We start from the raw sequence: 12,150 nt of genomic DNA on the forward strand, positions 1-12,150 counted from the left end.
TGAAAAGATTTCTTGAGATTATTTTTTACTCTCCTCCACTGTGTGCCTCTTACAGTCTTGTTTAGCTGCCCTTATTATGTTCCTACATTCACAATGAACCCTCAGCATTATATTCTTTAACCACTTGCCACAAACCATATAGCAAAATGATGTCAGCAAAGTGGTTGTGTTATCCTGACCGGACATCATATGACATCTTTCAGGATAACAAGCCGCTGCTTGCCCTCGAAGTCGCGCATCGCGGCGATTGTTGTTGCAGTGTGTCAGTCTTGTAACTCCGATCTAGGTAAAGAGTCTTTGATGGACACTCTTTACCACATGATCAGCTGTGTCCAATCACGGCTGACCACAGTGTAAACAGGAAGAGGCGTTGATTGGCTTTTCCTCACTCGCATCTGTCAAGCGCGAGTAAAGGAGAGCCGATCGGCTGCTCCTCTGACAGGAGGGGTCTGTGCTGATTTATTATCAGTGCAGCCCCCCCTGAGGATGCCCACACTGGACCACCAGGGGCGCCACCAGGACCACCAGGGATGCCCTCAAATAGTCATCACCAAGTATGCCAATCAGTGCCCACAATGGATGCCTGCAAATCAGTGATGCCCATCAGTACCATCCATTAGTGTACATCAGTGCCACCTATTAGTGCTCATCCATGCCCATCCGTGCCGCCTATCCGTGGCTATCTGTGCCGCCTATCAGTGTTGCCTTTCAGTGCCCATCAGTGCCACCTATGTGTACTCATCAGTGCTGCCTATAAGTGTCCCATCGGTGCCACCTCATAGGTGCCCATCAGTGCCACCTTATCCGTGCCTGTCAGTGCAGCCTCATCAGTGCCCATCAGTGAAGGAGAAAATGTACTTATTTACAAAGTTTTGTAACAGGAAAAAAAATACTATTTTTTTCAAGATTTTCTGTGTTTTTTTATTTGTTTAGCAGAAAATAAAAATCCCGGAGGTGATCAAATACCACCAAAAGAAAGCTCTATTTGTGGGAACAAAATGATAAAAATTTAGTTTGGGTACAGTGTAGCATGACCGTGCAATTGTCATTCAAAATGCAACAGCACTGAAAGCTGAAAATTGGTCTGGGCAGGAATGTGTATAACTGCCCAGTATTGAAGTGGTTAAAGGCCATTTTTTTTCTCTTTAATATGACTTTTCACGTTATGGTTTAGCCACCCAGGTTTAACCTTAGCTCTTTTATATTTATTTATTGCCCATTGGAATGCACTAGATAATACCTTTACTTATGTAGCGCTACCCCTGCAGGAGCCGCTTGAATATTTGTGCCTGGGTCTCCCACTGATTAATCTGCAGTCAGTCCCAGGGTATTTTACACAGCCAGGTGCACACACTCTTCCACTTGTTATCTCCAATGACCAGTCTAGGGGATATGCTTTTTTGTGTTTTATATGGAGAACTTGGATAGAAGAAGGGATTTAGAGGGATACTCTAAATGAACTATTCACAGATGAGGACAACTTTCTCAATAGAACTGTGTAGCAGATTATCAGTAGGACCATACAGCAGCTGTACAGAATAAATAAGTCCCTTTGTAGCAGAAGTGAACTTTTCCTTTTCAGGTCACTAGCCAGTGTCTTCTTTAGCTTACACCCTAGCACCAAGAGGGGGCTCTAGCAGTCCTAGGGATCGGAGTGGAGAGGTCCTAAGGTCTGTACTCACAAGGCTCCTGAAGCACCAGTGGCAGCCTTCCTCAGTAGTACCAAACAAGATCCGTTGACATCGTCCACCAGTCAGCTCTCACAAAAATCATGGGTTGCAGCTTCAATGTTTCAGGTCCTCAGGTCACCCACCTGAGACCGCATGGCAGCATACCCCCTCCCCAACCAGACCTCTTTCTCTAGAGGAAGACCCGGAGCACATGTGCTCATCAAATTTAAATACAGTCAGCCAGCATGCATTGGGGCACATCTCCTTCTAATTGGCTAGGGCTGTATGAACATTTATGTTCTCATCTGCATGGTTTCCACCAGTACAGTACATTCCATAGCTCTTAGACCAGTGTAAAACTTCTCAAGACAGCATGAGCAGCGCCAGAGCACATTGAGCAGACCCTGCTAAAAAAAACACAGCCTCTGTTAAGATGACAGCACATCAATTTGCCTAGGTGTCTCCCTGTTACGCAGAGAAACCAAAAACAATATACACTCACTCTAGCACCTACCTAGGAGGGCACTACACTTATAAAACAATTCACGTCAAAGTCTTGGGAGTTATTTACTAAAAGAAAATCCACTTTGCACTGCATGTGCACTTGGAAGTGCAGTCGATGTAAATCCGAGGGGGACATGCAAGGAAAATTTTTAAAAAACAGCATTTCAGCTTGCACATGATTGGATGATAAAATCAGCAGAGCTTCCCCTCATTTCAGGTCTACCCCTTAGATTTAGAGCGACTGCACTTCCAAGTGCACTTGCAGTGCAAAGTGGATTTGCCTTTCGTAAATAACCTCATTGATCTCATAAATCCATTTTGCTTCTTTTTTTTTTTTTTTTAGCCAAGATTCATTTTGAATTAGAATCTCTGCAATGTTTACAAAAAATGTTAACACCCAAAACCTGCAGACCACCAAGATGCTCATTGTGGTGTAAAGAAAATTGTTAACAGACATTAATATTAATATTTACTTTGTATTTTGAAGACTCTCTTAATATTATAATAAACATATTAGTTGTCACGTAAGATAAAGTATTTTATTTTTATCATCTCTATCTGTATTAGCTAGCCTAAATTCCCTCTCCTTTTCTTCATTATGTTGATCATACCCACATGCAGAATTTCTGCCACATAATAAAAAAAACTTCTCCTTATAAAATATATAAAAATATAAAATATATATATATATATTTTTTTTTTTTTCTGGGGTAGCAACTATTTATTGACCTATTTTTTCTCTCAAAACTGGTGCTTTCTCAGTAATAATATTAGTTCTGTCAGGTAAAACAATTTTCTGAAAAGTTCAATGTTCATTAATAAAAAGCTCTTTTTATGTTGGATGTTATAGTCTAGGACTAGTGCCAGACAAATGTTTTTGTTCTCTTCATTTCCTTTCTTCTTATCATACTATGGCTAATCCCGATCTATCATGCACCTTCCTAATCGTTTCCTCAATATTTTTTTTATTATATACCTTCCGGATATACCTACCAATGATTGCGCAACCACACTTTCTTTCTTTGTACAATTTCTTGTTGTCCTGACAAATTGTCCTTTTGAGACACTAAAACCTTAGTGGATAGTCACAATATAGCTATTCTGATGTGTTTTCTTTTTTGAATCAGATCCTTTTTTTATTTAAATTTTTTACGCAGACAACATTAAAACAATACAAACAGGTTATTTAACCACTTGCTTACTGGGCACTTAAACACCCTTCCTGCCCAGACCAATTTTCAGCTTTCGGTGCTCTCACACTTTGAATGACAATTACTCAGTCATGCAACACTGTACCCAAATTAATTTTTTGTCCTTTTTTCCCCACAAATAGAGCTTTCTTTTGGTGGTATTTGATCACCTCTGGGGTTTTTATTTTTTGCGCTATAAATTAAAAAAGACCGAAAATTTTGAAAAAAAACACATATTTCTTTGTTTCTGTGACAGAATTATGCAAATTATTAATTTTTCTTCATAAATTTTGGCCACAATTTATACTGCTACATATCTTTGGTAAAAATAACCCAAATTAGTGGATATTATTTGGTCTTTGTGAAAGTTAGAGAGTCTACAAGGTGTGGTGCGAATCGCACAAAATTGATCACATCTGATGTACTGGTGGCCTATCTCGCTTCTTGTGACCCGAACAAGTCAGGAAAGTACAAATACCCCCCAAATGACCCCTTTTTGGAAAATAGACATTCCAAGGTATTTAGTAAGAGGCATAGTGAGCTTTTTGATGTTGTTATTTTTTTCCCACAATTCTTTGCAAAATTAAGATTTTTCATTTTTTTTTCTCCACAAAATTGTCATTGTAATAGGTTATTTCTCTCACATGGCATGTGTATACCACAAATGACACCCCCCAAAAAATTCTGCTACTCCTCCTGAGTATTACAATACCACATGCGCCATCATGTGTTCTAGGAACATAAATTACACATTATCTAACTTGTTGACTATTTATTACACTTTTGAAGCACCAGGACAATGACACGTGACACTGATGACAGATGGCACTGATACATGGCAATGATGACACTTATACGTGGCACTGATGACACGTGGCACTGATGACAGATGGCACTAATATGTGGCACTGATGACAGATGGCACTAATATGTGGCATGTGATGACACGTGGCACTTATACGTGGCACTGATGACACGTGGCACTAATACGTGGCACTGAAGACACGTGGCACTAATACGTGGCACTGATGACAGATGGCACTAATACGTGGCACTAATACGTGCCACCGATGACAGATGGCACTAATACATGGCACCGATGACGCGTGACACTGATGACAGATGGCACTGATAAGTGGCATTGATGACACGTGACACTGACAACAGATGGCACGTGACACTGACAGGTGGCACTGATGACAAATGGCACTGATACGTGGCACTGATGACAGATGGCACTAATACGTGGCACTGATGACAGATGGCACTATGTGGCACTGATGACACGTGGCACTGATGACAGATGGCACTTATACGTGGCACTGATGACAGATGGCTATTTTACTATAACAGCCTATAGACAGGTCGGTTAAGAAAAGTTACATTAATTTGAAGACACCCATTCCTTCAAACTAGTACTAGTATCTAAGTTAGGTATAGTTGATCACACAATTTCTGTACAATCTCCTCTAGAGTTGACACAACTATAAAATGTCAGGTTCTACCTAATAAAACCATTCGATTTGTATCTGAAGAGATAGGCCCTCATACAGCTTACCCATTGGTAGAACTAAAGTAGATTGTACCAGATTGCAAAGGATATCTTTGGCTTAATGACATTAGAAGGCTACCAAATATTCAAGCACTATTTGACCTCAATCCTAAATTGACCTGCTGATCTTCCTTGCATCTTAGGTTATATCTCTATAAAAATGAATTTACAAATAGTGATAACACAACTCTACAGCAATTTACATTTTTATGTTTCAAAGTAAAACTTTTCCTAAACTAGCTTTAAGAACCATAACACAAATTGCTAGTATATAGCGTAGTGAAGTCCAAGGGTCTATTGAGATGGGTAAACTGTAACAGACATAGTCATATAATGGGACAAAGTACAAAATTATGATAAAATCTTAGTTATATTAAGGGAAACGCTGAACAGATACCACTCTCCACTAGGAAATGCACAGCAGGAGAGCTGCCATGGAGTTACGTACTGTTCCGCTGTGTTTGCTCCTTGTTTATTCTGCCATTGGCCTGGTAAGTTAAATAACTGTTTCTCTTTATTCACATAGATAAAATAAGTTACCAATCAACCTGTAGCAAGCAACACATTTAATAATCAAACATATCACAGCCAAAGGCATTATAGTTTCCAGCAATTTTACTTAAACCAAATTGAACTGTTTTAAAATCTCAGCATCTCATGTGATCTATTTAATAAAATATAAGTGAACTTTATAAACAGAATCAGGCTAATCAGAGATTGTTGCACATTTGTTGTAATGTAGGGATTTCCCATGATGGCCTCTATGACATTAGTTCGTTTGACCTGGACCTTTATGTATATGGGTGGTCTTAAAGGATAAGTTCACCTTTACAAAAAAAAAATTTGCAGGGAAAAAATATGCATTTATAATTTTTTTTTGGGGACCTGTAAAGCATTGCACCCATGATCAGCAGATGGTGGGTGTAATGCCATGGTCCTGCAGATGGTCTGTGTACCTGTCTGCCCGTACTTCTGATACGTGCAGGCAGTAACACTGTGACAGGAAGATCAATAAACGACCACAGCGCTCAACAGTACCATGGTAGTTTATTGAGAACTACAAGCCGACAGTTGCAAAGGATGCCAGACTTTGTGGTTTTCACATTCACATGACCGGGTTGGTGAAGCCCCGCATGGCCATGTCTTTTTTAGATTGTGACAGCTAGCTGGGGGAGAAGATCCCACACTAGCTGCCCCACTAGCTGTCAAAAACGGGGTACATATGTTATCATGTTACACGTTACACCCTGAATATGGGCGTAACATGAACATGTTACAAAAGGTGAACTTATCCTTTAAAGGTTTTTTTTATATGATATAAAGCAATCTGTTCATAATCTGCTGGTAGAGGTTTAGGACTGGGCATGGTATATATATATACTCATACCTGTGTATGGACATATGGACATCACAGCAAATTAGGTAGAATGTTCATACTGATTCAGATTTGGACTTTAACCACTTCAATACCGGGCACTTAAACACCTTCCTGCCCAGACCAATTTTGAGCTTTCAGCGCTGTCGCACTTTGAATGACAATTGCGCGGTCATGCTACACTGTACCCAAATGATATTTTTATCATTTTTTTCCCACAAATAGAGCTTTCTTTTGGTGGTATTTGATCACCTCTACGGTTTTTATTTTTTGCGCTACAAATAAAAAAATACCGAAAATTTTGAAAAAAAAATGTTTTTTTGTTTCAGTTTCAAAACTTTGTAAATAAGTACGTTTTCTCCTTCACTGATGGGCACTGATGGGGCTACACTGATGGGCACTGATAAGGCGGCACTGATGGGCACCAATGATGTGGCACCAATGAAGTGGCACTGATGAGGTGGCATTGATGGACACTGATAGGTGGCACTGACGGGCGACACGGATGGGCGACACAGATGGACACTGATAGGTGGCACAAATTGGCACTGATAGCTGGCACGGATTGGCATGGATGGGCGGCACAGATGGGCATGGATAGGCGGCACAGATGGGCATGGATAGGCAGCACAGATGGGCATGGGTGGGCATGGGTGGGCACTGATAGGCGGCACAGGTGGGCACTGATAGGCGGCACAGGTGGGCACTGATAAGCGGCACAGGTGGGCACTGATAGGCGGCACAGGTGGGCACTCATAGGCAGCATTGGTGTTATACTGTACTAATGGATGCCAATCAGTGCCAAACAATAATGCATGCCAATCAGTGATGCCCATTGTGGGCACTGATTGGCATCCATTATGGGCACTGATTGGCATCCATTGAGCTGACTGGCATCCCTGGTGGTCTAGGGAGGATTACCTTTTGCTTAGCATCCCTGGTGGTCTGGTGGCATCCCTGGTGGTCCAGTGTGGACATCCTCGGGGGGGCTGTGCTGATAATCGATCAGCACAGACCCCCCCTGTCAGAGGAGCAGCTGATCGGCTCTCCTCTACTCGCGTCTGACAGACGCGAGTGAGGAAAAGCCGATCACCGGCTCTTCCTATTTACACTGTGATCAGCCGTGATTGGACACGGCTGATCACGTGGTAAAGAGTCTCCGTCTGAGACTCTTTACCGAGATCGTAGTTGCCGGGTGTCAGACTGACACCCCGCAACAACGATCGCCGCGATGCGCGCCCCCGGGGGCGCACAGCGGCTCATAATCCTGATCACGTCATATGACGTCCGATCAGGATTATGAAACCACTTTGCCACCGTCAATTTGTAATAGGGCGGGAGGCAAGTGGTTAATATTTAAAAAAAACATGCTTTCAAAGTGCTAGTTTGATTTTTGATCATATGTAGAAACAATGCTACCTAATTGCATTTAGTGAAGCTACAAGTAGTTCGCTTAGTCTTTAGTCTTAAGTAGTTGTAAGAATTACCATGTGAACAAACCAGTGAAAGAATTGAAGTGTATCATTAATAAGACCTCATCTGGAATATGCAGCTCAGTTTTGGGCACCAGTTCTCAAAAAGGATATCAGGGAACTGGAGAAAGTGCAGAGAAGGGCAATCAAACTGATAAGAGGCATGGAGGAGCTCAGCTATGAGGAAAAATTTGAGGAGATTAAAGGGGGATATGATCAACATGTACAAATACATAAGTGGTCCATTTCATGAACTTGGTGTTGAGTTATTCACTTTAGGGTCATCACAGAGGACTAGGAGGCACTCTTTACGTCTCGAGGGAAAAAGATTTAATTTCCAAATACGGAAAGGTTTCTTCACAGTAAGAGCTATGAAAATGTGGAATAGACTCCCTCAAAAGGTGGTTCTGGCTAGCTCAGTCGATTGCTTTAAAAAAGGCCTGGATTCTTTCCTACTTGTACACAATATAACTGGGTACTAACATTTATAGGTAAAGATGATCCAGGGAAAATCTGATTGCCTCTCGGAAATCAGGAAGGAATTTTTTCCCCTGCTGTAGCAAATTGGAGCATGCTTTCCTGGGGGTTTTTGTCTTCCTCTGGATTAACTGGTTTTTTTTTTGTTTTGTTTTTTGGTTGAACTTGATGGACTTTTTTCAGCCTGACTAATACAAATGAATAACTAAACGTTGTATTAATAAACTTTTTCTGTATTTCTCTGGATGGTCGCTGTATGAATACGTTTATATTCTGGTTTATATAATACCTGAAACGTTTTATATAGTTATTGGGTTTACATGACATCAACTGATTTGACAGCCTATAGAAGTAAGCTGTAAAAGTGTTGTGCTACCCCCAAAAGAGCCGATGGTTCAATGGAACCTTCTGACGCTCCCAGTGATGACCAGCCCTATACCTGGACCTGACAATCACCGGAATACCAGTTAACAGTGGAATGGGGTTTACTGAGACAAGAATAAGCTCAAAAAGCAAGGTTGGGGTAGGCAAATGTAAAAAACCAAAGGTTAGCATAATATCAAATATTGGCACCATTAATGTCAGATCACAGGACAAAAGACAATTGACTTAGGAGAATAGCATATTTATCAATTTCAGGCTTGATCTATACCATTGTCTAGTGGAAAATTTAGCTACAATCGTGCTGGCATTTGGGGCTTTTTTATCTTGGTGAAGTACTCACTCTCTCAACAGATAATATGTGTACTCCACAGAGTAACCACACAGTCCCTCCTGGGCAGTATCCCTCTCTCAGTGGCACAGGCTCAGAAAATGGCACCAAAGAACACATAATGGTGGCCAATATCCCTCTCACTATACAGGGATTCTGACAATGTTTCTCCAGGCGCAGATGCCCCAAATTATGAGGATGCAGATTTCAGCTACGCTGCATGACCTCTAACAGGAAGGATGATGGCCTCTGTGATATTAGTGGCTGGATGGGGTTAGAAAAAAGCAGCCCACAAGGCCCTGGGCCTCCCTTTCAATTCTGCAACTCCGCAGCGACCTGTAAAACCTTAATCTTTAGGCTGTGTCCTATATTGGTAGGCCACTGAACTTCTCTGTACAGTCAGTACCTTGGCACAGTTCCCATCTCTGCAGCTCTGAGTCTTTAGCACACATAGCAACAGCTCTGATCTCTACAGCTTGATCCTTAGGATGGCAGCACAGTACACAGCAGCAATATGTTGTTTCACCCTTTATTAGAAATCATTGGTATACAGCAGAATGTTACAAATTTAAGGCTGAACCCAAGAGTTACATTTGGTCTTGCACAGTTGTTTAGGCTCCTCTTCTTTACTAAGTTTTCTTAGTCCATTTTTCACTGCACACTGTGAGCTTCTCACAGCACGCATTAGAAACTGCAGTAGATCAGATAAAGCCTGCCTTATTTCCAGGCTGCCGAATGTCCAGCATCATCTAGTTCTTCCACCATAGATAGACAGTCCCTGGCCCACCTTTTCAACTATTGTATTTGTTATTTTTATCATGGAGGCTCAGCATGGCATGTAGGTGTTACCTAGAGTTCTCTGTATGTAAATTCAGACAGGCTGGGAAACGTCCTCTCCGCCAGACTTACCCCCTACTTTCAAGGCAGGGGGCATTTGCATAACCCCTCCCAAGAGCCTTGCCACTGTTTTCATCAGGAATGAGAGCCCTTGGGAAAATCAAAAGTTCCATAGAAACCCCCAAGGATTAAAAAGGAGGACATACATTTTGGCTAATCACTTGTTTATACATTGAATGGCTAATCATGTAAGGGGAAATAAAATAAAAAAAAATTCCCCAATAAGTTGTCAAATAGAGTATACACATCTTCACTGCTTTGAGTATTCTAATTCTTTAACAAATCAACCCCATTATCCCACCTCTGAGAAAGTTCTCTGTCATTCGTATAGAACACAAAGTCAATGGCTTCAGTGCATTATTAAAACATGTCCTGGCATTTGTGATTATGGTAGATTACTAAAAGGAAATATGGATTGCAACCTTTCTTATCAGTAAATTAAAGATTATCCAGACCAAAAAACAAAAATGTAATACATTGCAACTTATCCGTCCTGATCTGTGGAGGCTGCATTCGTTTTGTTTTTCCAGACTCAATACATTTTCTGTAAGTACAGTAAATACCTGTTGATTCTAAAAGAAATCGGTTTTCTATGAACTTCCTGTACGCTGAACTGAAATTTCCAGTAAACTTATCAGCTTTCTCAGCCAACGTCTGTGAATTACAAACTTCCTTCCTATGATATTGAGGAGAGGGAGAGGTATTTGTAGTCCAAATCAAGAGAGCAGCCCAGGGTGAATGGGTGAGCGTTGTCACCCTAGCACAGAAAATGTGTTATTCACAGCATCACCAAGTAAAAATGAAGGAAAAATGCCTTAAAAAAACAAACAGCCCCCAAAACTCAAAACTGTTAAGCTGACATATATTAATTATTTTATTTTGGGTTTAAATATGCTTTAATATAAGGATGGGTAACAGGGAAGCATGCTTGATTCCTAAAGTCTATGTAAACCCCAACAAGGAATTTCTCTTAATTATTCCCTTCTGTTAAATAATGCAAAAAAAAATGCATGCAATGCAAGCATTTTGTAATATCTGTCCAATATGTGCAAAAAGTACCATACTTGCTGATCATGACAGAAAATAAAAGATGTGTTGTGTGCTATTTACACTTCCTGTGTTATCACGAGTAGTGATGGCCGAACGGTTCGCCCGGCGGTCGTTTCGCGGCGAATTTCCGACATTCGCGGTCCGCACGTTCGAACGCCTTTTTCCGTCGTTCGCCGCGGCGGACTTACGTGTTTAATGTATACAAGAACTTTAACCTTTGGTGACACGTTTATCATGTGATACAGGACAGCCAATTGAGACATGACAGCACATGGACACTTGTACATTCCCCCTAACCTATAAATACACCCGATCCGGTGGCCATTTTACATTCTTTCTTCTGTTAAGATAGGGACAGGTTCCTGTGTGGAGTAGGGAGAGATAAACCACTAGCTATTTGGTACACAAAAGTTCTTTTCAGGACTGGTATAGGTGTTAGGTGTTGATAGGTTTGCTGTGCTGCTGATTCTTGCAGCAGCCTGAGTGTCTTTTGTTAGTTTAGAGAAAGGGAAAGGACGGTGTATGCTACAGGGACAGCCAGATTAGTCTTTCATCATCATCATCATCATCATCATCATTAGCTGTTACTATCAAGGTCCACAAAAGAGCTGTTCCAGTAACCACTAATCGTTCTCTTTTTTTGCCAATTTGTATAGGGACAGGAAGGAAGCAGTGTTGTCAGGCAGTGAGGGTAATTTTAAAGACTTGCTGTTATTATTAGTTCCACAAAGGTTCTTTTCAGGACTGGTATCAGTGGTACAGTAATAGGCTTGTACATGTATAATATTCTTTCTTCCAAATATAGAAAGGATATTATACTTGACTGCTGCCCTTCTGCTGCAGTCTGCTAAACATTCACAACTCACTTGTTCCACAAAAGTTCTTATAAGGACTGGTAACTTGGTATAGGGTGCTACGGTACATAGGCTTGAGTGCGGTACAGTCTGCTGTTCTGTAAGGACCGCTATCGGTCCACAATAGATAGGGTTGACGTGCACCACTGCTGACCGCTGCCCTATACTGCAGCAGTCCTTCAGCGGTATAGGGACTGACGTACAGTCTGCTAATCACTAACACACAACCTGCTTGTTCCACAAAAGTTCTTATAAGGACTGGTAACTTGGTATAGGGTGCTACGGTACATAGGCTTGAGTGCGGTACAGTCTGCTGTTCTGTAAGGACCGCTATCGGTCCACAATAGATAGGGTTGACGTGCACCACTGCTGACCGCTGCCCTATACTGCAGCAGTC

At 41.3% G+C, this 12,150-nt stretch overlaps 1 protein-coding gene across 1 annotated transcript in view; it reads left to right on the forward strand.

Annotated features, from left to right (window-relative positions):
* The first annotated feature begins 5,298 nt into the window (after positions 1 to 5,298).
* The window catches only part of MEP1B (meprin A subunit beta), a 79,088-nt gene continuing 72,236 nt past the window's right edge, over positions 5,299 to 12,150 (forward strand). The window contains exon 1 of the mRNA XM_077492620.1: positions 5,299 to 5,407. Coding sequence (XP_077348746.1) covers positions 5,330 to 5,407 — 78 coding nt within the window. The 5' untranslated portion in view covers positions 5,299 to 5,329. The remainder of the gene's footprint in view (positions 5,408 to 12,150) is intronic.

This window comes from Lithobates pipiens, unplaced genomic scaffold, assembly GCF_037356315.1.
Source record: "Lithobates pipiens isolate NorthernLeopardFrog02 unplaced genomic scaffold, aLitPip1_a1.2 Scaffold_19, whole genome shotgun sequence".
Classification (NCBI taxonomy): domain Eukaryota; kingdom Metazoa; phylum Chordata; class Amphibia; order Anura; family Ranidae; genus Lithobates; species Lithobates pipiens.